The 27,925-nt window shown below is 38.9% G+C and overlaps 1 protein-coding gene across 2 annotated transcripts; it reads right to left on the bottom strand.

The window, feature by feature from the left end:
• Positions 1-12,844: 12,844 nt before the first annotated feature.
• On the bottom strand, positions 12,845-27,187 carry TBX22 (T-box transcription factor 22). 2 transcript variants are annotated; one of them, XM_060407592.1, is made up of 8 exons: positions 26,672-27,187; positions 25,877-26,036; positions 24,984-25,085; positions 22,920-23,094; positions 21,875-22,039; positions 21,423-21,487; positions 20,991-21,076; positions 12,845-17,931 (listed from the first exon to the last, which is right to left on the bottom strand). In XM_060407592.1, exons 1-8 carry the CDS (start codon positions 26,847-26,849, stop codon positions 17,321-17,323), a joined length of 1,542 nt encoding a protein of 513 aa, XP_060263575.1. In that variant the 5' UTR covers positions 26,850-27,187; the 3' UTR covers positions 12,845-17,320. The 2 variants fall into 2 exon arrangements, with proteins under 2 accessions (XP_060263575.1, XP_011962360.1); XM_012106970.2 differs by having other exon boundaries at positions 17,321-17,931; positions 25,877-26,009; positions 26,618-26,849.
• Positions 27,188-27,925: the final 738 nt, after the last annotated feature.

Here is a 27,925-nt window from a genome sequence, read left to right as displayed (position 1 = left end):
TTAATTGACTATTTCCTTTCCTAGGTTAAGAACATTTCTGACTATCATCTCTTCAAAAAATTTTTCATACTCTTTCTTTTCCTCTTCTTCTTCCAGTACCCCTATAATATGAACGTTGGTCCATTTAATATTGTCCCAGACGTCTCTGAGACTATCCTCAGTTCTTTTCATTCTTTTTCCTATATTCTGCTCTTCAGCAGTTATTTCTACCATTCTGTCTTTCAGCTCACTTTTCCGTTCTGCCTCAGATATTCTGCTATTGATTCCTTATAGAGTATTTTTAATGTCAGTAATTGCATTGTTTGTCTCTGTTTATTCTTTATTTCTTCTAGGTGTTTGTTAAATGCGTTAGTTGATTCTTGCATTTTCTTCATTGCATTTTCAAGGTTTTGGATCATCTTTACTGTCATTACTCTGAATTCTTATTTCAGATAGTTTGCCTATTTTCTCTTTGTTTACTTGGATTTGTGTTTTCTAGGTTGCTCCTTAATTTTTGCAATATTTATCTGCCTTTTCATGTTTTTTTTTTTTTTAATTGTGTTTGAGGCCTCTTTTTCCCAAGCCTTGAGGGCAAATACCTTTTTCCTTTTGGTTTCTTCTCTCAGTAGGTATGGTTGCTCCGGTTGTTTGTGTAAGATTCATGTTGGGTGTGACTTGTGCTTGCTTTCTGGTGGAAGGAAGTAAAATTTTTTGTCCCTCTGATGGGCAGGGCTGTGAGGTAGCAGCCCTGTCTGCTGATGATTTAGCTTGTATTTTTGTTTTTGTTGTTTGTGAAAGGTTGTTGCTGAACCACGAAAAGACGCCAGGATTCTTTACCTCTGGAGGAGAAGAATTCAATCCAGGGCCAGAGATGAGGCTTGATCGCTCAGAGCTTTTGTGCAATAGAGTTTTATTAAAGTTTAAAAGGGATAGAGAAAGCTTCTGACATAGACACCAGAAAGGGGCAGAAAGAGTACACCCTTGCTAGTGTTATCAATGGAGTTATATGCTCTCCAGTTAGTTATTACAATGAATCAAAAGAATGTCTGGAGGTTGTAAAGCCCTCACCAGACCTACTCCCAAAATTTACATTTTAAGAAAACAGGATTAGCTAGAAGATTTTTTCCAGAGACTGTCTTCAAGCAGGATACATTATTGTTATATAATCCTAAGGAATGTAGAGGAGGAAAAAAGTTTGTCTTTTCTTCCTCCTTGAGAATTCCACACCCCTCTCTCCTTGGGGACCCCTGGACTTCTTATCAATCTGCCTAGGAATTGACTCTCTCATTTGGATGAGGCATCATGAACTGGGTGCTGCCAGTAGTTGGGTCTTAATAGAGGTGGATGCCTTTGTGGGAATTCTCGCTAGTTGATACTCCCTAGAGTTAGGGGTTCTCTAGCAGTCTAGGACCTTGGAGTCAACATTACCACCCCAAAGGCTCAGGGCCTGATATCTGGCCAGCAACCGAAGATTCCACAGGTGTTTTGTTATGGTGTTAAATGGGGTTAAAACAAACACTCAAAAACAAGAAATGAAAGATGTCCCCAAGACAAATGGCAAATACAAAATCAGACAAAAAATAGCAAAAATAATGAAATATGCACACATACATATACACCGATAAACAAAACCAAAACAGTCCAAAATAAAGTAGGTTGACCCAGCTGCAAAGGAAATCAAATATGATATCAACTGGTTAAAAACATAAGTAAATAAAGCACAAACTGGAACATAAATCCAAAGCAAGGTGCCAACTAGAGAATAAAGCAACAAATACATAACAACCTAATAAACAAGGTGAGAAAAAGAAAGAAAAGTAAGAAAAGAAAGAATAGAAATGCAAAGTTAAATAGAGGGAGATAAAGAAGATTTATATATATTAAATAATAACTACAATAGGAAAAGTACATTAGAGGATAAGTGTAGAAAAATATAAAAAATTAAAAATTTTTTAAAAAGGAAAACCCCCACAGAACTGCAAAAGGCCAGTGTAGAGTCAGAAATATATAAAATAAATTTAAAGTGTGATAAAAATGATTTAATATTTACATAGATTTAATAGTGCTAATAAAATCAACAACTACAACAACAAAGGGAAACAAATGAAAAAATCCAGAAACAACTACAGAACAAGTCAAAATATAAGAATAATGAATGTTTTTCATGAATATCAGCTGTCAGCATTGTTTGCCTTGCTGTGAATCACAGTCTACCTCATCTCCTTAGATTGCTCTCCAATACTGGTCTGGTCTCTGGACTTGCTGTGGGGGCAGCTCAGATGCTAATCTCTTCATACTCTCATATGTTCTTGCCTCCAATGTCCACACCTGTCAGAACTAGTGCATTTTCTTTTGTGGGAAGTCTCATTGTCCTTTTATATATTCCACAGACACAGAACCTGCCTAGTTGATCATGTGGATTTAATCTGCAGCTTGTACAGTTTGTGGGGAAGTTTTGGGTCCTCTTCTTTAGCTGTACCACCTCTGGGTTTCAGTTGTGGTTTTATCTCCATCTCTGCATGTGGCTCATCCACAGGGTTTTCCTCCTGGGGCTGCCCTGGAGGAATATGGGTCTGACTCAGTGAGGACTGGTTGGGAAGGTGATGTAACTGATTGGGTCACAGGAACCCTGGAAGCACCAGTTAGTCAGGGGAGCCATAGGCTAATGCAGCAGGTAATGTGATGCTCTTGAGTTTTTTCTAGGCTTTGGCAGTTCTGTCCCAGTGGGGGATGTGTCAAGGTGGTGTAGTTGTTTGGATTATGAAGACCTGGGAAGTGCCGGCTACCCAAGGATGTTGGCGACTATTGTCACAGGAGATACAATGCTATTAGGCCTTTTCTAGCCTCTGGCAGCTCTGACCCATTGAGGACTGAGCATGAAGGTGATGGAACTGCCTGGGTCATGGGGACCCTTGTAGCACCAAATGTTCAGGGACACTGATTCTCTCAGCCACAGGAGCTATGGCCCTATCAGAGTCTTTTAAGATTCTGGAAGCTGGCAATCAGAGGGTCTCTTTGGCTGGTCCTTTTTTTGTTGCTCAGCCTATTCAAGCATTTAAATGGCCACCCTGCCTGGGGTCCTTCTCTGTTGTTCTATGCATCAGGTGCAGAAAGAGCACCTGGAGTCTTTATTGTTCAGCTGCTGGTACTGGCGTGTGGGGAGAGACAGGCTACAGTTATATAGCTATCCCCTATGCATGACTCAGCAGTATCACCTTGCTTCCATGGAATCCAGGTTCCTCTAAAGGCATTTCCCACCACCATCTCTTCCCTCACAAGACCTTGCCCTGGGATTGCTCTCCAGTTCACATGCTCTAGCTCCCAGCAAGTGTGATTTCTAGGGGATTTGTACCCCTGCCAGGAGTATGAATGGCAGCAGCAAGGATTGTCTGTGTGATTCTTATTCCATTCAGAGTATCACAGATCAGCTGCTTCACTCACAGACTCAAATGTTTCTCCTCTGTCCCAAACAATTGCTCCAATGTGGCGATCAGAGGCCTGCTTCAGTTCCCTCACCCACCAAGGGCAGGTGCAGTCCTGCTGACTCTCCTTTTTTTCCCCTACTCCCTCCATCCTACTGAGTTTTGTGTGATTCTATATATTTTTTCCAGTTGACAGGTACTCCTGCCTGGTCTTAGCTGGTGTTCTGCAAGATCCTCTGTGTCTGGAAGTATATTCCTGATGTATCTGTGGAGAGAGATGTACTCCACATCCATCTACTCCTCCACCATCATTTTCTCCTAAATCATAGCGAGATTTTTTTTTTTTTACCTACCTCCTAGAGTAATGAAAATAAAAACAAAAGTATACATATGGGATCTAACTAAAATATTTTGCAGAGCAAAGGAAACCATAAACAAAATGAAAAGACAACCCTTAGATTCAGAGAAAATATTTGCAAATGAAGCAATCAACAAGCAATTAATCTTCAAAATATAGAAAAATTCATCAAAGTGTTATAATTACATTCTTTTATGTGTAATTGATCAGTTTTTCCAGCACCACTTGTTAAAGAGATTGTCTTTTCTCCATTGTAGATTTTTGCCTCCTTTGTCAAAAATAAGGTGTCCATAGGTGCATGGATTTATCTCTGGGCTTTCTATTTTGTTCTATTGATCGATATTTCTGTCTTTGAGCAAGTACCATACAGTCTTGATGACTGTAGCTTTGTCTTATAGCCTGAAGTCAGACAGGTGGGTTACTCCAGTTCCATTCTTCTTTCTCAAGATTGCTTTGGCTATTAGAGGATTTTTTTTATATATATTTCCATACAAATTGTGAAATTATTTGTTCTAGCTCTGTGAAAAATACTGTTGGTAGCTTGATAGGGATTGCACAGAATCTATAGACTGCTTTGGGTAGTATACTCATTTTCACTATATTGTTTCTTCCAATCCATGAACATGGTGTATTTCTCCATCTATTTGTGTCCTCTTTGATTTCTTTCATCAGTGCTTTATAGTTTTCTATATAATGGTCTTTAGTTTCTTTAGGTAGATATATTCCTAAGTATTTTATTCTTTTCGTTGCAATGGTGAATGGAATCGTTTCCTTAATTTCTCTTTCTGTTTTCTCATCAATAGTGTATAGGAATGCAAGGGATTTCTGTGGGTTAATTTTAAATCCTACAACTTTACTATATTCATTGTTTAGCTCTAACAATTTCTGGTGGCGTTTTTAGGGTTTTCTATGTAGGGGATCATGTCATCTGCAAACAGTGAGAGTTTTACTTCTTCTCTTCCAATCTGGATTCCTTTTGTTTATTTTTCTGCACTGATTGCTGTGGCCAAAACTTACAAAACTATATTGAATAGTAGTGGTGAGAGTGAGCACCCTTGTCTCGTTCCTGACTTTAGGGGAGATGCTTTCAATTTTTCACCATTGAGGATAATGTTTGCTGTGGGTTTGTCACATATAGCTTTTTATTTTGTTGAGGTATGTTCCTTCTATGGCTGCTTTCTGAAGGGTTTTTATCATAAATGGATGCTGAATTTTGTCAAAAGCTTTCTCTGCATCTATTGAGATAATCGTATGGTTTTTATCTTTCAATTTGTTAATGTAGTGTATCACATTGACTGATTTGCAAATATTGAAGAATCCTTGCATCCCTGGGATAAAGCCCTCTTGGTCATTGTATATGATTTTTTTTAATATGTTGTTGGATTCTGTTTGCTAGAATTTTGTTAAGGATTTTTGCATCTATGTTCATCAGTGTTATTGGCCTGCAGTTTTCCTTTTTTGTGGCATCTTTTTCAGGTTTTGGTATTAGAGTGATGGTGGTCTCATAGAATAAGTTTGGAAGTTTACCTTCCTCTGCAAATTCCTGGAAGACTTTGAGTAGGATAGGTGTTAGCTTTTCTCTAAATTTTTGGTAGAATTCAGCTGTGAAGCCATCTGGTCCTGGGCTTTTGTTTGCTGGAAGATTTCTGATTACAGTTTCAATTTCCGTGTTTGTGATGAGTCTGTTAAAATTTTCTATTTCTTCCTGGTTCAGTTTTGGCAAGTTGTACTTTTCTAATAATTTATCCATTTCTGCCAAGTTGTCCATTTTATTGGCATATGGTTGCTAATAGTAGTCCCTTATGATCTTTTGTATTTATGTGTTGTCTGTTGTGATCTCTCTATTTTTATTTCTAATTTTGTTGATTTGATTCTTCTACCTTTGTTTCTTGATAAGTCTGGTTAATGGTTTGTCAATTTTATTTATCTTCTGAAAGAACCAGTTTTTAGCTTTGTTGATTTTTGCTATAGTCTCTTGTTTCTTTTGCATTTATTTCTGCACCAATTTTTAAGATTTTGTTCCTTCTACTAACCCTAGGGTTCTTAATTTCTTCCTTTCTAGTTGCTTTCAGTGTAGAGTTAGGTTATTTATTTGATTTCTTCCTTCTTGAGATAAACTGGTATTGCTATGAACCTTCCCCTTAGCACTGCTTTTACAGTATCCCATAGGTTTTGGTTTGTTGTGTTTTCATTTTATTCATTGCTATGCATATTTTTATTTTTTTTGATTCTTCTGTGATTTTTTGGTTATTCAGCAGTGTGTTTTCAGCCTCCATAGATTGGAAATTTTAATTGTTTTTCTCCTCTAATTGACATCTAAACCTACAGCATTGTGGTCAGAAAAGATGCTTGGAATTATTTCAGTTTTTTGGATTTACCAAGGCTAGATTTATGGCCCAGGATGTGATCTATCCTGAAAAAGGTTCCATGTGCACTTGAGAAAAAGGTGAAATTCATTATTTTGGGGTGACATGTCCTATAGACATCAATTAGGTCTAACTCGTCTATTTTATCATTTAAAGTTTGTGTTTCCTTGTTGATTTTCTGTTTGGTTAATCTGTCCATAGATGTGAGTGGGGTATTAAAGTTTCCCAATATTATTGTGTTATTGTTAATGTCCTCTTTCATACTTGTTATCATTTGCCTTACATACTGCAGTGTTCCTATGTTGGGTGAATATATATTTATAATTGTTATATCTTCTTCTTGGATTGATCCTGTGATCATTATGTAGTGTCCTTCTTTGTCTCTTTTCACAGCCTTTATTTCAAAGTCTATTTTATCTAATATGAGTATTGCTACTCCTGCTTTTTTTTGGTCTCCATTTGTGTGAAATAACTTTTTCCAACCCTTCTCTTTCAGTCTGTATGTGTCCCTTGTTTTGAGGTGGGTCTGTTGTAGACAGCATATATAGGGGTCTTATTTTTTATCCATTTAGCCAGTCTTTGTCTTTTGGTTGGGACATTCAACCCATTTACATTTAAGGTAATTATTGATAAGTATGATCCCGTTGCCATTTACTTTGTTGTTTTGGGTTCAGGTTTATACATCTTTTTTGTGTTTGTTGTCTAGAGAAGATCCTTTAGCATTTGTTGGAGAGCTGATTTGGTGGTGTTGAATTCTCTCAGCTTTGACTTGTCTGTAAAGCTTTTAATTTATCCTTCATATTTGACTGAGATCCTTTCTGGGTACAGTAATCTGAGTTGTAGGCTTTTCTCTTCCTTCCCTTTATGTATATCCTGCCATTTCCTTCTGGCCTGAAGAGTTTCTATTGAAAGATCAGCTGTTATCCTTATGGAAATCCCCTTGTGTGTTATTTGTTGTTTTCTCCTTGCTGCTTTTAATATTTGTTCTTTGTGTTTAGTCTTTCTTAATTTGATTAATATGTGTCTTGGGGTGTTTTGCCTTGGGCTTATCCTGTTTGGGAATCTCTGAGTTTTTTGAACTTGGGTGACTATTTCCTTTTCCATTCTAGGGAAGTTTTCAACTATTATCTCCTCAAGTATTTTCTCATGGTATTTCTGTTTGACTTCTTCGTCTGGGACTCCCATGATTTGACTGTTGGGACGTTTAACATTGTCCCAGAAGTCTCTGAGGTGTCCTCATTTCTTTTACTTCTTTTTTTCTTTTTTCTTCTCTGCTTCATTTATTTCTAACATTCTATCTTCTACCTCTCTTATCCTATATTCTGCCTCCGTTATTCTACTCTTGGTTCCCTCCAGAGTGTTTTTGATCTCATTTATTGCATTATTCATTATATATTGACTCTTTCTTATTTCTTCTAGTTCCTTGTTAAACATTTCTTGCATCTTCTCAATCCTTGTCTCCAGGCTATTTATCTGTAAATACATTTTGTTGTTCAAAATTTAGGAATATTTTTACAATCATTGTTATGAATTCTTTTTCAGATAGGTTCCTTATCTTCTCCTCTATTGTTTGGTTTTGTGGGCATTATCATTTTCCTTTACCTGCTGAGTATTTCTCTGCCTTTTCATCTTGTTTAGATTGCTGTGTTTGGGTTGGCCTTTCTTTATTCTGGCAGTTTGTGGTTCCTCTTTATTGTTGAGGTTCCTCCTTGTGGGTGGGATTGGAAAGGTGGCTTGTCAAGGTTTCCTAGTTAGGCAAGCTTGTGTCAGTGTCCTGGTGGGTAGAGCTGGATTTCTTGTCTCCAGAATGCAAGTCCAGTAGTGAGTTTTGAGATGTCTGGGTTTGCAGTCACTTTGGGCAGCCTGTATGTTGAAGCTCAGGGCTGTGTTCCTGTGCTGCTGGACATTTTGTGTGGTATGTCATTCTCTGGAACTTGTTGGCTCTTGGATCGTGCTTGGTTTCAGTGTAGGCATGGAGACTTATCATTTAGTGTTCTCTGGAGTCAGGAGTTCTCTGGTGTTCTCAGGTTTTGTAGCTAAGCCTCCTGTCTCTGGTTTTCAGTTTTATTCTTACGGTAGCCTCAAGACTTCTCCATCTATACAGCACCAATGATGAAACATCTAGGTTAAAGATGAAAGTTTCTCCACAGTGAGGGACACCCAGAGACTTTCACAGAATTACATGGAGAAGAGGGATAAGGGAGATAGAGGTTACCAGGAGGAGAAGAGGGGGAATCAAAAGGGGATAGAGCAAGCTAGCCAGTAATCAATCTTCTATGTGCTCTCCACTGTCTGAACCCGTCAGAGATGTTCATAGAGTTACACAGAGAAGAGAAGAGAGAGAAAGGAGACAGAGGTGACCAGGAGGAGAAAAGGTGGGAATCAAAAGGAGAGAGACAGATCTAGGCAGTAATCAGTTCCCTATGTGTTATCCACAGCCTGGAACACGCAAAGAGATTCACAGAGTTAGGTAGAGAAGAGAAGGGGGAGGGAGGAGATAGAGGCAACCTGGTGGGGGAAATGGAGGGTCAAAAGGGGTAGAGAGCAATGAAGCCTGTAATCACACTTCCAAGAAAAAAGAGTACTGAAGATTGGGTTCTTAAAAGTACAAAATTGGTAACAAATACCAAAAAGCAAAGATTAAAAATCTAGAGTAGAGGTTAGACTCTCAAAAATAAAATATTAAAAAAAAACAAAGTCACAAAAAGTATAAAATATATATATGAAGTTTGGTTTAAAAATAGGGTCTTTTTTTTGCAAGGTTATTGTAGGTTACAAAAATGAAAATTAAAGGAATGATAAAGGACTAAAAAATTTTAAAGTTTTAAAAAATGGTAATAGTAAAAATATATCTAGGAATTTCTCTGGAGCTGTTGTGAACAGTGTTGTGTCAGTTCAGTTTCAGATAGTTCCTTGATCCAGCTTATACTGCTCAATATCTATAGGCCCCTTCCAATGCAATTGGTGCTAACTACAGGGTTTTAATCTGTTACATCTACTTCCAAAGCAGTTCCCTCCATTTATTTTAGATTCTGTTTGCTGGTCTCTTCAGTGTTTAATTTCCACCGTGACACAAAGGTGGTCACTTATTTAAAATCTCTTGTTCTGTCATGCTTTGGGGAGGGAGGAACAGTGCAAACAAATATCACTGGCGTGTGTGGGGAGTGCTCGCAGTGTCTCGGCTACACTGTATTTGCCCCCGCTCACAACGTGTGTGCTTTCATGGTCTACACTTCTCAGGCTCTAGGATGGTCTGCTGGGGAACTGTCTGAGGTGGGCCCTGGGTTGAGTGCACTTCCCTGGTCTAAGCTGCTCAGGTTCAGGTTCTCAGGTACTCCACAAAGGCGCAGACTCGGTTGGGCCTGCATTTTGTGCCCTTCCCAGGTCTGAGCAGTTCAGGTGACCAGGTGCTTGGCGAGCACAGTCTTCCCAGGTGTGGGGTGAGTCTTATTAACTCCCCAGTTCCAGCCCCTCAGTGTCCTGGGTGCGCAGCAGGCATATCTTCTTAGGTGCTGTGTGTCTCTTCTGAGGAGCTGATCTCTAGCTGTGACCCTCCCAGCAGATGTCAAATGTTCAGAATTCCAAGAAGTCTTGGTTAGCTACGGAGCCTGCTTGCAGTTTGGTAGAGGATGCCTCTGAGGGGCCGAGATTGCCCCTTTCTGGCTCTGGCTGCCCCCTGCCTGCCTGTCTCCAGTGGGGGATGGGCTGGTGTGCAGCCAGCTAGCTCTACTCTGGTATTCCCTCAGTCCTTTGTTCTGTGAGTGGACCTGGCAGTGCCTTAGGTTAGCGCTTTTCTTGGGATAGTTCTCTGTCTGTCTGTCTGTCTGTCTTTCTCTCTCTCTCTCTCTCTGGCTATCTCACGTTAGTTCCCTCAGATTGCCCTCAGGGTATTCAGGCCCAGTCCTTACTCTAAGCAATGCAGCTGGAGCCTTCCTGTTCAGCCCCTGCTTGCTGCTGGTGGATCCGAGCACTGGGAGTTACCATTAGGCACATAATCTGTGGGGTTTGTTCATTTATTTATTTTTAATTTTTCCTCCAAGTTTTGTTGCCCTCTGAGATTCCAAAACTCCCCATAGAATGGCCAGTGAGAGTATTTCCCGGAGTTTGGAAACTTCTCCTCTTTTAAGATTCCCTTCTCGGGACAGATCTCCATCCCTACTTCTTTTGTCTCTCTTTTTATCTTTTATATTTTGTCCTACCTTCTTTCAAAGACAATTGGCTGCCTTTCTGGGTACCTGATGTCCTCTGCCAGCATTCAGAAGTTGTTTTGTGGAATTTGTTCAGCGTTCAAATGTTCTTTTGATGAATTTGTGGGGGAGAAAGTGGTCTCCCCATCCTATTCATCTGCCATTTTAGGACCGCCCCCACTTCTGTATTTTTAAAATAATTGGTCCTGTGTAAATCAGGATTACATTTCTATCACTTTAATTTGGTTTAATATATCCTTAGTCATCAAAATACTTATGGCTTTGGACTCTTAATTGGTAAATATTCATGGTATATGAATAAGCATTATCAATATTGTATGACCACAGCCATACACAAATATTGTATGCTCAGTTGTGTGTAGACATACACGACTAGAACTCAAACTATATACTACTTGTGATTATGAAAAATTTTGCCTTTTCTTGTGCTTTTTATATTTTTAATTTTTATTTATTTGGTTTTACTGGGTCTTTGTTGGTGCATGTGGACTTTAGTTGTGGTGAGCAAGGGTTACTCTTTGTTGTAGTGCACAGGCTTTTCATTGCAATGATTTCTCTTGTTGCAGAGCACAAGCTCTAGGCATATGGGCTTCAGCAGTTGCAGCATGAAGGCTCAGTAGCTGTGGCATATGGGCTCTAGGGTGTGGGCTTTGGTAGCTGCGGCTCACAGTCTTTGGAGCACAACTCAGTAGCTGTAGAGATCAGGTTTAGTTGGTCCAAGGCATGTGGAATCTTCCCAGACCAGGAATCAAGCCTATGTTCCCTGAGTTGGCAGGCAGATTCTTATCTACTGTACCATCATGTAAGTCCTCTTGTGCTTTTTAATTTGCAATAATATACATATAAACATTTAAAAGTTGGAAATATTATTTTAAAAGTGCCATTCCTCCCCTCAAGTGTTTCCCAGGCTTCCCAGGTTCTTCCCAGGTTTCCCAGGTGCTTCTCAGGCTTCCTATGTGGCACTAGTGGTAAAGAACTCACCTGCCAGTGCAGGAGACTTAAGAGATGCAGGTTCTATTCCTGGGTTGAGCTGATACCCTGGAGGAGAGCATGGCAGCCCACCCCGGTATTCAAGCATGGAGAATCCCATGGACAGAGGAGGCTGGTGGGCTACAGTCCATAGAGTCACAAAAAGTCAGACATAACTGAAGCAACTTAGGACACACGCATGCCTTCCTCCCCCGACTTGAGTCAAGTAGGAGAAATATACATGTCAAAAACTAAAGTAAAATATAGTATAATTTGTGTGTTTAAGTTTCACGTCTTTGTTATTGTCAGCTATAGAGCCCTCACACACTAGACAGTTCTGAATCTTAACTAGCCAAGAGCTCAGGTCAACTGCCCTAATTCAACTCACCCAAGGGACTGCTGAAATTGGCAACAACAATTGAGACTAAACGTTGGGTCAGTTTATCTTAATCCCTTATGTGTGGTACTATGGCTTTCAGAGCCTTTATGAAATGGAATACCCTATCTCCATCCCAGCTTCATGAATGTTACAACTACAGAAAAGAATCATGTTGATAGTTAACAAAGTCATGGTATATTTGCCAAATAGTTCTTCTTGGCATCAGAGTTTGATGATAATCCAACCTGAGTTTTGAAAACAGAATTATTAATGTAGTATTTAAACATGAAGAATTTGACCTGTACATGAAATCCTATAATGAATGTAAGATAAATATCTGTGCAAGTGCAGTAGTGAGTAATTTTGCCAGTTCAACTGGAGTCTTAACTAAGAAAATATGCCTCTTTCAAAGGGTAATATTTGTTGGTGCTTCTATGAAAGAGTTTTTCCTAAAATTTACAAATTTCAATAAAGCAAAAATCCAGCATGATTATACATTAGAATAATAGATGAGGTCACAAGATCTTCAGGTCACAAAAGAAATATGAAAGTTCAATTTTAGGCAAAATTAAATAAAGGCAAAATACTAAACCATCAACACTTTCCAAAAATTAACATAAAAATGGGAAACTGAATTATGTGTTTAACAAAAATAACTTTAAATATATTAATATTATCTAATAGAAACATGTGACTTTATTCCCTTCATATTCTAGTAAAATTCTGAATTAACATTTATATCTATAATGTTACATTATAATTTGTCATGTGCATATGTGATCAATTCAAAATAATAAACCTGTCATTTTTAACAATAACAAATGATCATTTGATAAAGAGTTTAATGATGCAACTTGTACTATAACTTAAAGTTTTTTCTATTATGCTTAATTTCAAATTTTATAACTCTTTTAGGTACTTTGAAAAAATAAATCCAGTATACCTGTGTACATTTCAACTAAGTAGAAATATCCTATCACTATTCTTTGAACATCTGCTCACTATACTGCATGTTTACATATTAATGTGCGTACAAATTTGTAAACATGAACATATGAAACTTTGAAAGGAAATGACACTAGTCATTTTCCTCTCAATATTTTATTGAAACAGCATGTCAAAAGTTGGCCAGCATCACACATGTAAATAATCTTAATACTGGATATGTTTCAAGCATTCTTTATATTTATTTGCTCTATGTTGACATTCAAACCATGTTTATTTACACAATTTTAATACAAATTATCATTTAATTGCAGACCAAACCTAAGAAGATTAAATGTATATTAAAGCACCTATATCAAAGCAACAGTCACTGATGCCTGACCTCTGCATTTGGTTTGTTTTAAATTGCTCCAATAAACATGTTAAATTCAAGTGAAATGGACTAGCAAACTGCTGCTATGTGCCAGGATACTATTGTTATATTGGCTAAATAAAGATTTTTCAGCACAAAGGCAACATATCTCTAAATTGGAGTAAAAACATTGTACTTCCATAAAATGTTTTTACTCCAATTCAATTCACACTGTCGATTAAATTCACAAAATGCAGTACATGCAATTAGACATTTCTAAGTATATTTAAATCTGTCTTTCCATATAAGAATACAAAATAAATAGTATAAGAATGCAATGATTAGATGTCCTTTGTAGCATCCTTTTTTTGAGAAGAGGAGGGAGAAAAAGCAACATAGTATACATTATTTTAAAGCAAAATGAAACTAAAGCCCCACTGGTTATATGAATTACAGTGTGACATCTGGAACTTAGCAAATTGCATCTTCAAATAAAGAAAATATTTGTTACTGAGATTTAAAACAGTGATAACTGTATATTACCCTACTGTAAACATGGATATATAATACTATTGTTTCAAAGCATTTAGATTTGTCATCACAATGTTTGTAGATTTTTGTAAAATTTATTTAAAATATTTGTACAAATTTATTTAAATCATATTCTGGCTTACCATTGCATCAGTAACAGTTAAAAAATACAGGTTATCAGCTTTATGTTCACCATGATTTTCTTCAAGGTGCATACTATAAATGATCAGGATAATGAAAGGGAACTCTTCCATAATATCCAATAAAAATGCTTGTCTTTATCCATTGTTGGTTGGCACTTTTTCAAGTTGTCAGCACTTAGAACTCTGACCATCCAAAGACAGATACACTGATTCATCACTTGCTGATTCTAATTTTTCATTTTTTGTGTGCCATAGACTCACTTCAACCTCACAAAGAAGAAGTCATGTCTACTCCTAGACTGCCTAATAGCAGTGAAATATCATGAACATCTAAATTCATAGCTTGAAGAAAATACAACTATGTTTATGATATAGCAAATGGGAGTAATGATATTAATGTTTGAAGACTCTAATATTATATAATCTAATATTATGTATTAGACTTTAAAATATAATGTCAGAGGGCAGACTTGCTCTATTTAATGAAAAAAAAAAGTTTTGATGCTAAGTTTGTTACCTAAACTTATACTTGGTGATTAAAATGTAATGAATATAGGATTTATCCACTTAGACATGTGTTCTGCAAAAAGGATCAAATTTGAACTCAAGCCCTTGATTTCAATTTGACTGACTGTTCCACAAAGTAGAAATACTTCCTGACACCAGGTCTTAGCTTGCCTAAGCTAAGTTGCAAAGATAAAGCAACATTCACTTTATTTCCTGATTCAATGTATAAATCTTATAGAGTAGATGAAAGTTTATTTTCTCTAGATTTATTTGGGTCATATAATCAGATTCTTATCTAGATAACTGAATTAAACTGCTTCTGATAACTAAATTAAAATACTTTTTCTTTAATGAGATGAAGTAGATGTATGCATGCACGCTAAGTCACTTCAGTAGTGTCTGATTCTTTGCAACCCTATGGACTGTAGCCTGCCAGGCTCCTCTGCCCATAGGATTCTCCAGGTAAGAATCCTGGAGTTGATTGCCATGCCCTCCTCCAGGGGATCTTTCCAACCCAGGGATCTAACTTGTATCTCCTGTGGTTTCTGCATTGCAGGCAAAATTCTTTACCACTGAGCCACAAGGGAGGCCTAGATGTATATATATATATGGTCAAACGAAATGTAAATATCAGTTTTAATTATAGACTTGGGAGTCTATTATGTATCATTTGGTCACTTTCATTTGGTACTTCATACTTTGTCTAACTTGAGTGACTTTTGATTTTTGTAGGTTTTAAAAAGCAAACCTAATATTAAGTTGACACAGCTGAAATTAATATAATTTCATACATTCTGTTTTTCACTCCATAATCATTAGCCTCAACTTACCAAGTTACTCAAGTTTTGCAACTGATAGCAATTTCCCACAGACAAGAAACTTGTTCAGAAAATAGAGGACTGCTTACTGAACTTCTTAAGGTCTCTTCCAAGTCTAATTTTCTATAAAGGTTTTCCCTTGGTTTCTTATTCAATTAAAAGTGTTGAATGACAATTTGTGAATATTATATAAAAACAGCTTAAAATAGATGTCTGGGTTCTAGCCTTTAAATGTTTTCCCTTTAATATAAATCACCTTTCCCAATAGAATTTGAATTAGCAATTGTATATGGATTATACACATAAAAATTGTCTGAAATATAAAGTATGGTGTATATGTACTTGAGCAGCTACAAAATTAATGTCTTTTCTTAAATAACCATTAAAAAGTAACCCATAAATTTTCTAGATTTATTAGTCAAATACTTTACGGTTTTAGTTGCTAAGTATCTGCCATGTAAGTCATCAGAAGAAGTTTTATTATAATCTGACTTGGGAGTTTCTGTTTAAAAAAATAATCATTCTTTTAGCAGTAAAATTTAGCCTACAGCTTTCCTGTTTAAGAGTAGACAGGAATAGAGTGCTTGCTACTTTAATCCTTGATTTAGTAAACTTGAGTAGTACAGGTTTTCTGCCTCAAAGACTTTTATAACAGGTACCTAATTAACTTGGACAATAAATAATTTTTCATCTTGACTAGGTAACTATGTGCTGTTCTATCCCTATGCCCAGAAGTGAAGGGGCATATAATTTTAATGCATGTATAAGGAGGTATATTTATAAGGGACATTTGAGAAGAAAAACTATTTTGAGCAAAATAAATAATGTTGACTCGTGTGTGTGCTTCATTGTCTGACGCTGCGACTCCGTGGACTGCAGCTCACCAGGCTCCTTGTCCGTGGAATTTTCCAGGCAAGAATACTGGAGTGGGTTGTCATTTGCTCCATCAGGGGATCTTCCTCAGTCAAGGAACAAACTCACATATCTTGCATCTCCTGCATTGGCAGGCAGATTCTTTACCACTGTGCCACCTGGAAAGTCTAATAATGATACGCCCTCCCTAATATGGGACTTCCCAGGTGGCGTAGTGGTAACGAATCTGCCTGTCAATGCAGAAGCCACAAGAGACTTGGGTTTGATTCCTGGGCTGGAAAAATCCCTGGAGAAGGAAATGGCAACCTACAATAATATTCTTGCCTGAAAAATTCCATAGACAGAAGAAGAGTCAGACATGACGAAGTGACTGAACATGCTCCCTAATATGTGTTGGAAAAGTTTTTAAAAAGCAGTTTTTCAGTGCGGTTAGTTTTTCAAGTCATACCATTGTGATGTGAAGGGCCTTGGCTTAATAAATTGTAGAGCTAGCTGCACCAAATTAAAATTAAAATCCAAGTCATCTTAAGAATATATAGGTTATACTTAACAAATCTCTCTAGAAAATTTAGGACCAGGTGAAAGGAAACTTTTCCCCTTCATAAACTAAAATTAAGTCTCATTTATGCTAGTTTTGTATGATTTACCATGATTGACGCAGAAGAGTGAAATTAAATTGTACCATTGTAATAGTAGTTACATATTTATGGATTCAAATATATTCTCACAATTCAAATCATAACTTTTAGTCTTTTTGAAAGACTACAACAATTTGTAAACTGTGTACATAAAATGCCAGGTTTGCTAAAGTACTAAGTAAATAAACATCACCTGAGAATGATCTAAAAAATAAAAGAGCATAGAAGATCAAATTTATTTAGAATATTTTGCTGTTGATTTAATCTTCATGTTCCTTCAGGATTAAATGGTCCATAGGCTGCAAATATTAGTATTAGAATGTTAATGTCCTTATTTGTATCTTAAAATTGAGACTAGTAGTTCCTTCAACATCAGAGTATAAAAGTATAAGGCAAATGAACAATGAAATGTTCTACAGTTACAAGATAGATAATTTAAAATGTGCCAGTATTCATAGGTAAAGTTGAAGTTGTTTCACTGCTTTCACAGGAATTAAATATATCTTCTTTTGGTCATTGTCAATATGTAAGAGGCAGTTGTGGTAAACAGGCTTCACTATAATTAGGGACTTTGTTACCTGAAGTCATTTTTCACTGGTAATCTTACCTCATCAAACAATATTTATTGAGTATCTTATTTTGAGACCTAAGGCTACAGTAATCAGAGATTGCTTAAAGGTCATATATGACTTATGACATGTCATAAGGCACTTTAAATGCAAAACATAATAATGAAGCTTTTTAAGCCCTTTAGTTTTTGACCATTTTTGGGGACACATAAAAAACAATATATATGGTTACATGTAAGCATTTTAGGAACATGACTATTCCATTATAGGCAATGGCTAATATTTTGATACCAATGAGTGTGATTGTATTTGCCTTCTATGAAAGAAACTTGACTGTTGTCATTCACTTTAAGATGGTTGGCAGCATTTACCAGTCTAGGTGGTGTGGAGAACTTGTACCTATAAAAGCCATAGGAAGGATGGAAAGAGCAAGCAATTGCTTCCTGAGCAATGGGGTTTGGTGATAAAATATTTTCAAGTGCCTCTAATTCATACATTTGATTGGAAGAATTAGGTGCTTGTAGACACTGTCCATTTAAGTCTTCAGATAAACCATTTTTTGAATTGGTGACTCCCAAAGAAGATAACATGGGAACTTCCATCATGAGTGGGGCTGAAGACTGAAAACTGTTGTTGCTTGCTAGACTTTCAAGAGCAGGCAAGACAAGAGGCTGCTGTTGCCAAAAATTATTTGGGCAAATCTTGTAGCAAAGGGGCAGGTTCATATTGTGTAGGTACACCTCTGGATGGGGCATTCCAAGGGAGCTTGTAGGTACGTGAAATGTAGGAGGTGAACAAAGTGGAGAACGCAAAGAGTTCAAAGGAGAAGGAGCCCCTCTACTAGAGGTCACTGGGGATGAGCTGCTGCTTCCACCTGTGAATGACAAGTCAATCAATGAACAATGAAGTATATATTCCTACTGAGTCAGTAATCACGTACATAACTATCCCTGCTTCATTCTTAGATTAGCTTTCCTTGCAAGTTCACAGTTATTTTGCTGTTGCTGTTTAGTCACTAAGTTATGTCCAACTCTTTTGAGAACCCATGCACCAAAGCCCTCTAGGCTCTTCTGCCCATGAGATTTCCCAGCAAGAATACTGGCATGGGTTGCCATTTCCCTCTCCAGGGTATCTTCCCAATCCAGGGAATGAACCTGTGCCTCCTGCTTGTCAGGCAGATTCTTTTCCACTGAGCCACCATGGAAGCCACAGTTATTTTGGCTCCTTTGGAAAAGACCATTCCTCTGATCAAAGTTGAATATGATATTTCTATTACTACCACTACTACTTTTAGCATTATGTATCATACATTGAGCATTCATTATGCTCTAGAACATTACAAGGTACTTGAGCAACATTCATTCAATGAATTACAAAAGAAGCCTAATTAAATATGATCCAAAACCAATTATATCTTACAAATAAAAGTTTTTATTTTTAACTTAAAAAAATTAATAAAATAAGTACTTGATTAAATTGAACAAGTTGGTTGAGATTCTATAGAAAGCTTCAGTTGATTAAAAAAAATCACTGCATATGAAAGTAATCTTATAAATTAAAAAAATAACATTTAATATATTAGGTTTTCTCTTATGTGAAAATCACATATGGGGAAAGTTCCATGGTTCACTATATCGAGAGTTAAAGACAGTTTTACAGGTTAAAAACACCAAGATGAAAATGAAACTGTTCATACCAATGTTGTTAGGTGATCTTTATGGTTGCTTAGCATCTACCAAAATCAGGGATAAATATAATGTCCAGGAAAATCTAGATTTTACACCTTATATTGTAATTATTTAATTTTTTTAAAATTGGTGATTGACTTAACTTGATCAAGTTTTTGTTGAGTTTTTAAGGTGCTACTATTTTTCTTAGGGTTTCTCTGGTAGCTCAGCTGGTAAAGAATCTGCCTGCAATTTTTCTTAACTATTTTAAAATACTTTTTGTTGTTCAGTTGCTAAGTCATGTCTGACTCTTTTCAACCCAATGGACTGTAACCCACCAATCCCCTCTGTCCATGAGACTTTTTAGGCAAGAACACTGGAGTGGATTGCCATTTTCTTTTCTAGGGGATTTTCCCAACCCAGGGATTGGACCCATGTCTCCTGCATTGCAGGGGGACTCTTTATTGCTGAGCCACCACAGAAGCCCATTTTTATATGCAAACATAGTTTAATCCTATATTAACAGGGTGGCAAATATCTTTTATAATTAAACATCCAAATATTATTTTTAAAAAATGATACTCCTTTTCTTTGTAATTTGAGAACATTCTGGACATTTTAAATAATTGAGAAAAAATATATTTTAAATTATTAATGATCATCTTTAGCTTTTTACAAATTAATGTGTTTTGGATATTTTAAAATCATCCTGCCTAGATGCTATTAAAGTGATACTATCAAATAAGTGTTCATATTTTTCTAGGCAACTTGAACCAAATTAATACAGTCAATTCAGTGAAATATTTCACTAAATAATTAAACTTGATTTCTTTACATTTCAATAAGTTGTTATGATATTTTTATGTAAAATTCAACCTAAGTATAATGTAACTGTAACTTTCAATTAATGTTTAATGACAAACAACTTTAATGGAGTAAAGACAAAAAGGGTAAAATAATTCTATATTGCTCATGAATAAAGAATTTTCTATTTATAATTGAATATCATACTAAATGAAGGTATGCATTCTTCTACCAGAAAGGCTGCATTGCCAAATTATTATTTAGTCAGGTGATGTACTACCTGACAACGAATGCTCTGCAGCTATTTTAAGTGTTTATGGCAATTAAACAGATTGGAAAAGCTTAGTATTTTTTAATATAAATTTATTTAAATTGGAGGTTAATTACTTTACAATATTATATTGGTTTTGCCATACATCAACATGAATCTTCCACAGGTATACATGTGTTCCCCATCCTGAAACCCCCTCCTTCCTCCCTCCCCGTACCATGCCTCTGGGTCATCTCAGTGCACCAGCCCTAAGCATCCAGTATCATGCATCGAACTTGGACTGGCGATTCGTTTCATATATGATATTATACATGTTTCAATGCCATTCTCCCAAATCATCCCACCCTCTTCCTCTCCCACAGAGTCCAAAAGACTGTTCTATACTTAGTATTGTTTTTGACATTTATTTTTCCTACTCACAATAAAAGGAAAATTGAAGCCAAGTGATGATGAAATTTAATGGAATTCATTTTTATCATGCGCTGCAAGTATCTCATAAAATATAAAATATTTATTTTAATATCTAACATATTTGAAAATAAGGCCACTAGTGCACCCCAGGGCTTTCCTGATAGTTCAGTTGGTAAAGAATCTGCCTGCAATGCAGGAGATCCAGGTTTGATTCCTGGGTCAGGAAGATCTATTGAGAAGGGATCGGCTACCCACTCCTATATACTTGGGCTGTGGAAAATAATCTGCCGGCAATGTGGGAGACTTGGGTTCGATCCCTGTGTTGGGAAGATCCCCTGGAGAAGGGAAAGGATACCCACTCCAGTATTCTGGCCTGGAGAATTCCATGGACTGTATAGTCCATGGGGTCGCAAAGAGTCAGACATGACTGAGAAACTTTCACTTCACTTCACTTCAGTGTACCACAGGCAGATTCTAAAGAATATGAGATCGTGAGCTGCTGAAAGATCCAGGTGATTTCTACAGCTCTCAGGATGTATGATAACTCAAGAAGATACAAGTCAGTAAATCCACCATTAATTATCATGTTTATGCTCCTTTCCATCTTGCCTGTTTCCCTCCCTTTTTGCTTGTTATCTCCTCATCAAGATAAATATACACTCATTTGATTGTAAACACACATTTTCTAGCATGTACTTATATTCTTGTGTAGTATTTGTATAGATCTGACAGTCATTATTTCATTAACATTTAAAAAGAAAAATTAATAAAACATCTTACTTTGTGTGTCTGCACTAAAAGTTTTAAAATCCAAAGTGAGAGAAGGCCTCCATGGGTAGGTCTCTAAAAGTCCATCCAATACACCCCTGAAAAAGATATACAACCTTTAGCAAGTTGAGAATGTGATTCCTGAAAATAATAATTTATGTAAACTTTTGAGTTATTTTGTTATAGTTTTTAAGAGTGAATAAAATTCCCAGTGATTATCCCTAAATAAAAGCCCAAGAATCTAGAATAAATAATATCTTAAAAGTGGGTTGGGGAGGGGTTGGGAGGAGGCAAGATTTTAGAGATAAAATATCTAGGTTTCTTTCTTCCTACCTACTAGTTACAAAATGCAAGGACTCTGGGCTTCTGAGCCACAGTTTCTTTAGCTGTAGTACTTGTGAAAAGGGCTGTATAAATATTAGATGTGACTGTTTTATTGCTTACCTGTTTCTTCCAGGATCTCTAAAACCTTTAGCAAAAGGATTCCTGTCTATTTTCAGTTTGGTAATCTAAGGATTCAGAAGAAAAAGAAAGATAAAGTCAGTGGCCTCAGTAGAAAACACTGTAGTTGTCAATGTTGCTTTTAATGGTTACAACAACCACAAAACTTTCCAAACTGTAATATAGCATATTAAATAAACATTAAGCATATTGCTAAGTCAAATTTGGAATGTTTATTGCCTTTCTCTCCTGCCGCTCTTGTTCTGCTCTTCTTTAACACAAGATCCACAAAACTCACAATTAAACTTGCCTTGATTACTAGCAAAAGGCTATAGATTCTTTTTAATGGATTTCTTTTTAATTGTGGGAAATTGAATCCATATGGTACAACTTCATTCTGTCCCTAAAGCTTCTCCAGAGCCATCGTTGCTTGCCTGGGACCTAGCTGGCTTTACCTGCTGGTTTTGGTAAGCTGTCACCGTGGTGAATTCAGTTTCTTTAAAGGAGAATGTTTTAACCCCTTCAGCAGGCAGAGACTGAATCCGGGACAGGTCAACCCTGCTGTCTTGCTTCATCACGTGCACACGGGGCTTGTACTTGTGCATGGACTGCAGAATGATCTGGAGGAGAAATAATCAAATGCTGCCTAGTAACTGGCTTCAGCTCCCCTACACTGGCCCCCTCTCATCAGCACTCTGAAACTTCCCACACAAAAGTGAAGCTAAACCAGAAAGCCTAGGTTAACTCCATTTTTTTGTGCCATTTGGCACTAGACAGAGGTCCTCAGGCATAAGGGGTTTCAGGAAATGGACACCACAGTGGCACCAGTTAGCAGTGGTTCCATTTCCAGTTGGGGTCTTTTCCTGCTTCCAAATGTGGGTGACCATGTAATATTCCCAAGTGTCATTGAGATCCAACTGCCTGCCTTAAGTTCCCTGGGCTTATTTAACTGATGGCAAACTATTTTACCCTCCCCATCTCCTAAACCAAGAAGAATCCTTCTTCCTTTTGTGGTTAGCACAGTGTCAGGTCAGGCAGGGCAGAGGTGATGTGCACCTGGGAAGAAGGTTCAAGGTCTATGTGACCTGAAAGGCCTTCCATGCAGGTGGGTTGTGGAGAAGACTTCCACCATACCATGAAACACAGAAGGTGCACCTCAGGGGAAGGAAATCAGAGCCCACAGTGGTAGCCAGGAAAGCTGAAGTGCCAGATTGCTCAGGTAAGCGTTCCCTTTCACTCTCCCAACCAGACATCCTGGTTTAATCAAGTCACATTCAGTCCTCAAACTTCTCTTACTCACCATCTCCAACCCCCAGCATTCTCAGATGCCAAACAAAAGTCACAAGAGCTACTTTGGTCACTGGCCCAGAACTTGGACAGTTCCTGAAGACCACAACTAGCACATCTGGGGGACACCTTCTGGGCCTTTCCAAGGTGAACCTCCTGCTGACGCCTTGGCATCCTCCTCTTCTCCTTGGGACAAAGGATTGTCACACTTACATGACCTTTGTCATCCATCTCATTGTTGGTAAGTTTCACACGATCAAAGCTGATGATCTGGCGCATCCATGTCTCTCCCGAACAAGGTGAGTCTGGGTGAATATAGACCCTGGGAGTGATGCATGAGTGGTCTGTATTCCCGGCTATCATCCACTGGGAGCTGTGATAGATGTACCTGAAAATGAGTGGAGTGTGACTTTAGGCACTGGCCAAAGCCAGGGGTAGGGGCTGCTGTGATCTGGTTCTAAAGAACTTGGTCAAGTTTTGCCTGCTAATCTCAAAGTGAGTGGGAATGTTCAGTAGCTCAGCTGTGTACCACTTTTTGTGACCCCATGGACTGTAGCCCACCAAATTTCTCTGTCCATGGGATTTTCCAGGCAAGAATATTGGAGTGGGTTGTCATTTCCTTCTTCAGGGTCTCTTCCCAACCCAGGGATGGAACCCACATCTCCCTGTCTCCTGAATTGCAGAGGGTTTCTTTACCACTGGGCTGCTGGGTTTAACATGATTTCCAAAGAGCATCCAGGGATAGAAAGCAAACTGTAAATAAGCATATGTCATTAAAATGTTGCAAAGTGCCAGGGTAAGTATAATGTCATGGGATTTTATAGTCTGGTTTGTATCTCCTCACAGAAACTGCAACAAAAATTGATCTAACTTGTTTCACCATGCAGAGATACCCGAAAAATCCTCCTGCCTCACAAGCATCAGGGAAGAAGCAGAAGGTTGAGGAAAGTACCGGTGTGGCCCACTGCCACTAGCAGTTGTGGAAACCCCTTTTGCCACAATGCTTTATATCAGAATACCCACAAGGAACTCTGCCCGCTGTGGTCTTGATTTTCCCATTGTCTCCAATCTTTTTTTTTTTTTCCCGCACTTTATGTTTTTAATTGAAAGATAATTGCTTTACAGAATTTTGTGGTTTTTCTGTCATACATCAATAAGAATCAGCCACAGGTACACCCATGTGCCCTCCCTCCCAAACCTCCTTCCCATCACCCTCCCTATCCCACCCTTCTAGATGTCACAGAGCCCCTGTTTGAGTTCCCTGAGTCATACAGCAAATCCCCATTGGCTATCTATTTTACATATGGTGTTGTAAATTTCCATGTTACTCTCTCCATACATCTCACCCTCTCCATCCTCCCCTCCCCCATGTCCATAGGTCTATTCTCTATGTCTGTTTCTCCATTGTCTCCAATCTTAACAGCTTAGTTATGTGCCAAATTCCCAAACCAGCTCAAGCATGAAAAGCAGCTTGTTCTGCTATTTTGGGGTTACAGTCCTAACAGGTTCTCCAGCCCAGCCTAATTCTTGCCTCTCACACCCAGCACTGGGCACTATGCAGGCTGTTTCCTAGAAAGGCTAGACATCCATTTCAGTCGAATGCTCATTTGGCTGAGTGAAGGCAGGGGCTGCCACCCAACCCCCAAAGACCCCAGCTTCTGGGCTGCTAGCTACGAAGAGTCTCTTAGCTTTAGATTAGTGTGGCCACTTTTAGCCTGCTTTAAGTAGAGAGCTTACATTAAGAGAAATGTTACTTGTATTCTCTGGGACCTAGCCTCTCCTTCAGGGAAGAGGCTAAGGAAGGAAGAAAAAACATGGACCTAGGTGAGATAACTGCTTGACTAGCTTTGGGTGGTAAATTAGAATATTGTTCAAGGACCCTGCCCTAAAGTAGCACAGTCCAGAGCCCGGTAGAGCCCCAGAAGCACCAGCATTTCTCCCCAAATTCCTTTAAACAGCTTCCCTCCCAGTTTCTGAGCCCATACCCTCTGAAGTTTGTGGAGTCAAGGCTAGGATAGAGGGTCGGCGAGAGGTATGGGGTACACTGAAGCCCCAGCTGAAATCTGTGTGCCAAGAATGAGAGAAAAGAAAAACAAGTCTTCTTTTCTCTCAGTGCGAACTCCCTGAACTCCAGTCTGAGGGAGAAAACTCAACTCTCAAAGCCCAAAGAAGAATAATTCTCCCTTCAATGGTAGAGTTTTCAAAACAGTGCTGTCAGGTTCCATAGATCTGAATACCCATTCCAGGCCTGCAGTACCCTCCTTTGGTCCCAATTACCTATAACGTTTGGAATCTACTGGCACCACATCAATGGCCACATAGTACTGTTTCCCTGGGTCCAGTCCCTTCACTTTGACCCGAACAGAGGGGAACATCCGCCTGTGGGAGAGAAAACAGTGACTGACCTGGGTGTGATTAGAAATGTTTGGAGCAGGGGGAACAAATGAAAATCAAAGGCATTCACAATAGTCTTCTCATTCTAGACAGGTTCAGGAATGACATTTGATGCATGAAGAAAGATTTCTGGATATATATTTGATTGAACAAACTCAAGATTTCTGAGTGGAGCAGAATATTCTTACCACAAGGCTTTTGTCTGCCCCATTTCCCACCACCACCACCATATGGAAGAAAAATAGGAGCAAAAAAGCTGTACCCCTCCCATCAGTGGTGCTTTCTGCGAGCCAGATTTGGGGGAGACTGAAATTAAGAAGATTCACATACACAAAAATTACCCAGGTGATGTGAGGAAACTGTCCCACAGAAAGAGGGAAAGACCAAACTCAAATTGACTTGGGCTCAGTTTAGTGGGCCTACTTGATGGGATATTGTTCACTAATAATTGTGAGGCTTTAACAGAAGCTTAAGACTTGGGGGTGGCATCTGTCACCTGCCTTGGCAGGTCTAATTTTTATTGTTTACTACACAGGCAGAAGCTGAGAGAATGAGTTCTTAGAACAGGGTGTACAGGAAAGAAAGTATGAGCCACTAACAATGGCCAGGCAAGGCCTACTTCGGTCAACTGAGAGACAGTGGTTCCTAATACTTTCTGGAGTGTGGATATGGGGAGAGGGGTACAAGAGCATAAAACTGGAGGCACTCATTTTATGAGATAAGAACATTAAGTGCCTACTGTGTGAAGCCCTTGAACAAATTGGGCAAAGCCAAACCTGCCAGCCTTCGTAATGATCATCTCAGTCCCAATGTCATGGAAGCTCTTCCACAGCTCAGATCCTTGAAGTTCCACTTGAATAATATCTTTCTCTTCCAGACTTCCAAAGCTGTTGAAGCCGAAAGTAGTTGCTAACGGCCCTGTTTTTGTTCGCTTTTCTGTGGGAAATAGAGACACCCAGAGTTTGAGAGAGCTTTGCAGCCATGCACCCCCTTCTCACTGACTCCTGTCTCAGAACAGACCAGCCTTGTTTTTTTCCTGGGAGCCTTGGAAACTAATTTCCAAGTTCTTCAAAATACCCACTGTGTCCCCCTTGATGGAGAAAAGGGGATCCAGGTCGTGCCCTGTGAAATGCATGACCCTTATTCAAATTTTCCCATTCTCATGTCTTTTGGAGACTTTTGGTCCCTGATGCTAAATCACATGGGGATCTGGGTCCTTGCCCTGCTTCTTACTCTGAGAAACAGCTACCCACTGGCTCTCAGGGTCTCCAGGAGGTTGGAGAGACTCACTTCACAAACTTGTGGGGATTTCCCCTTCACCGCAAATGAACCACAATACTATGGGCCGAACTTGGAGGCTCTGAAACTTCCCCTACAGCCAGATGGCTGAGATATCCCCGCAGCCCGGAACGTGGCCAACAGCTGGGCCAAGACATCCTTTGATAGGGCTTAGACATCCTTTGATAGGGCTAACCGCCCTCAAGCATCTTTGAGGGTCCAGCCTGAGACTCTCAGACCCAGCAAACAAGGGTAGCCGGCGCAGGGATTTGGGCTGCGGTAGGGGTACTTACCAGTCAGCTTGCTCTTCCTCCCTGCGGCGGCGCTGCTCCTTCTCTCCTCCTCCTCTCCACCGTCTTTCTCAAGCAGCTCAGGTTGCGCCTCTTCTCTAGGGTCTCGTAGTTTTCTTTTACTGGGTCTCCCCACCAAGGCTTCCACTGAGAAGGCATGCGCCCGAGAGCTCAGAGCCATCCCTGGAGAGGTTGAAGAAAACTGTACTCTGCAGTTTGAACCTGAGCTGGGTTAGGGAGGGAGAGGGTGGGAGGGCGCCGAGGGTAGGCGAAGGAGGGAAAGCGGGAAAATCAGAAAAACTGAGAACTCAGACAAATTTTTGTAAATCTATATGCAGGAGGAAAAAATATATAATTTTTATATATACATATAAATGTTCTTTGAATAGACAGAATGCAAAAAGATTAAACTGGAGCTAGAGTCCTCTGGAGTCTAGTCCTCTTTGTGGTCTCCTCCCTCCCAGTGGACATGTGCAGACCATCAGTTCTCAAATCCCTGATTCCGGGACTTGTCAGATCTCAGAGACTGGCAAGCACAGCCCTTTTAGGGAGCAGACCTGCCGCCAATGGCGGCTCAGGCCGCTCGGATTGGGAGATACTGTTGCATCGGACACAGTGAATACCCAGCTGGTCGGCTGCTCCTAGCCTCCACTGTTTGTTTTGGAAACTGTTGGAAGCATAGAAAGGAAAAAAAAAAAAAAGAAAGAAAGAAAAAAAGAAAAAAAATAAAAAACACCGTGAGTGATACTTCAGAGTCTAACAGGGAGGGGCGGTGGGGGTGTAGGGATAGAAGGGGTTGGAGGTTGATTGGAAAGGAGTTCAGGATAGTCTAGTGAGGAGGAGGGTTATTCAAACTTACTGTTTTACATTAAATTGTGAAACTCGAAGACACGCAAAGTAATTGCCCATGAGGGACCACTTTTCCAACAAAAGTGAAACTATGATTTAACCAGATCCAGAGAAGTATATAGGGGTCTTTTGTTCTTAAGTGAGTACACTAGGGAAACACAGAGCAGCACAAGCTTTCTGGGCCTGTCTGTTCTACAGTCTGGATCTCAAACTAGGTGGGCCCTGTGCTGCTCTGACCTCCTTATCTAGGTGGGGAGATAAGAGAGTGCAGGGAGGAAGGTCCCAGATGACCACTTTCAATGATCAAGAACAAACCTGGGGCTTCAATCCCTGCTTCTATTGTGCCCAATATTCCCACATACAGCCTCTTACAGGATTTAATTAACAAACACAGCCTGAGAATTCCAG

This window comes from Ovis aries, chromosome X (assembly GCF_016772045.2).
Source record: "Ovis aries strain OAR_USU_Benz2616 breed Rambouillet chromosome X, ARS-UI_Ramb_v3.0, whole genome shotgun sequence".
Classification (NCBI taxonomy): domain Eukaryota; kingdom Metazoa; phylum Chordata; class Mammalia; order Artiodactyla; family Bovidae; genus Ovis; species Ovis aries.
This window is presented reverse-complemented; position numbering and strand designations above follow the sequence as displayed.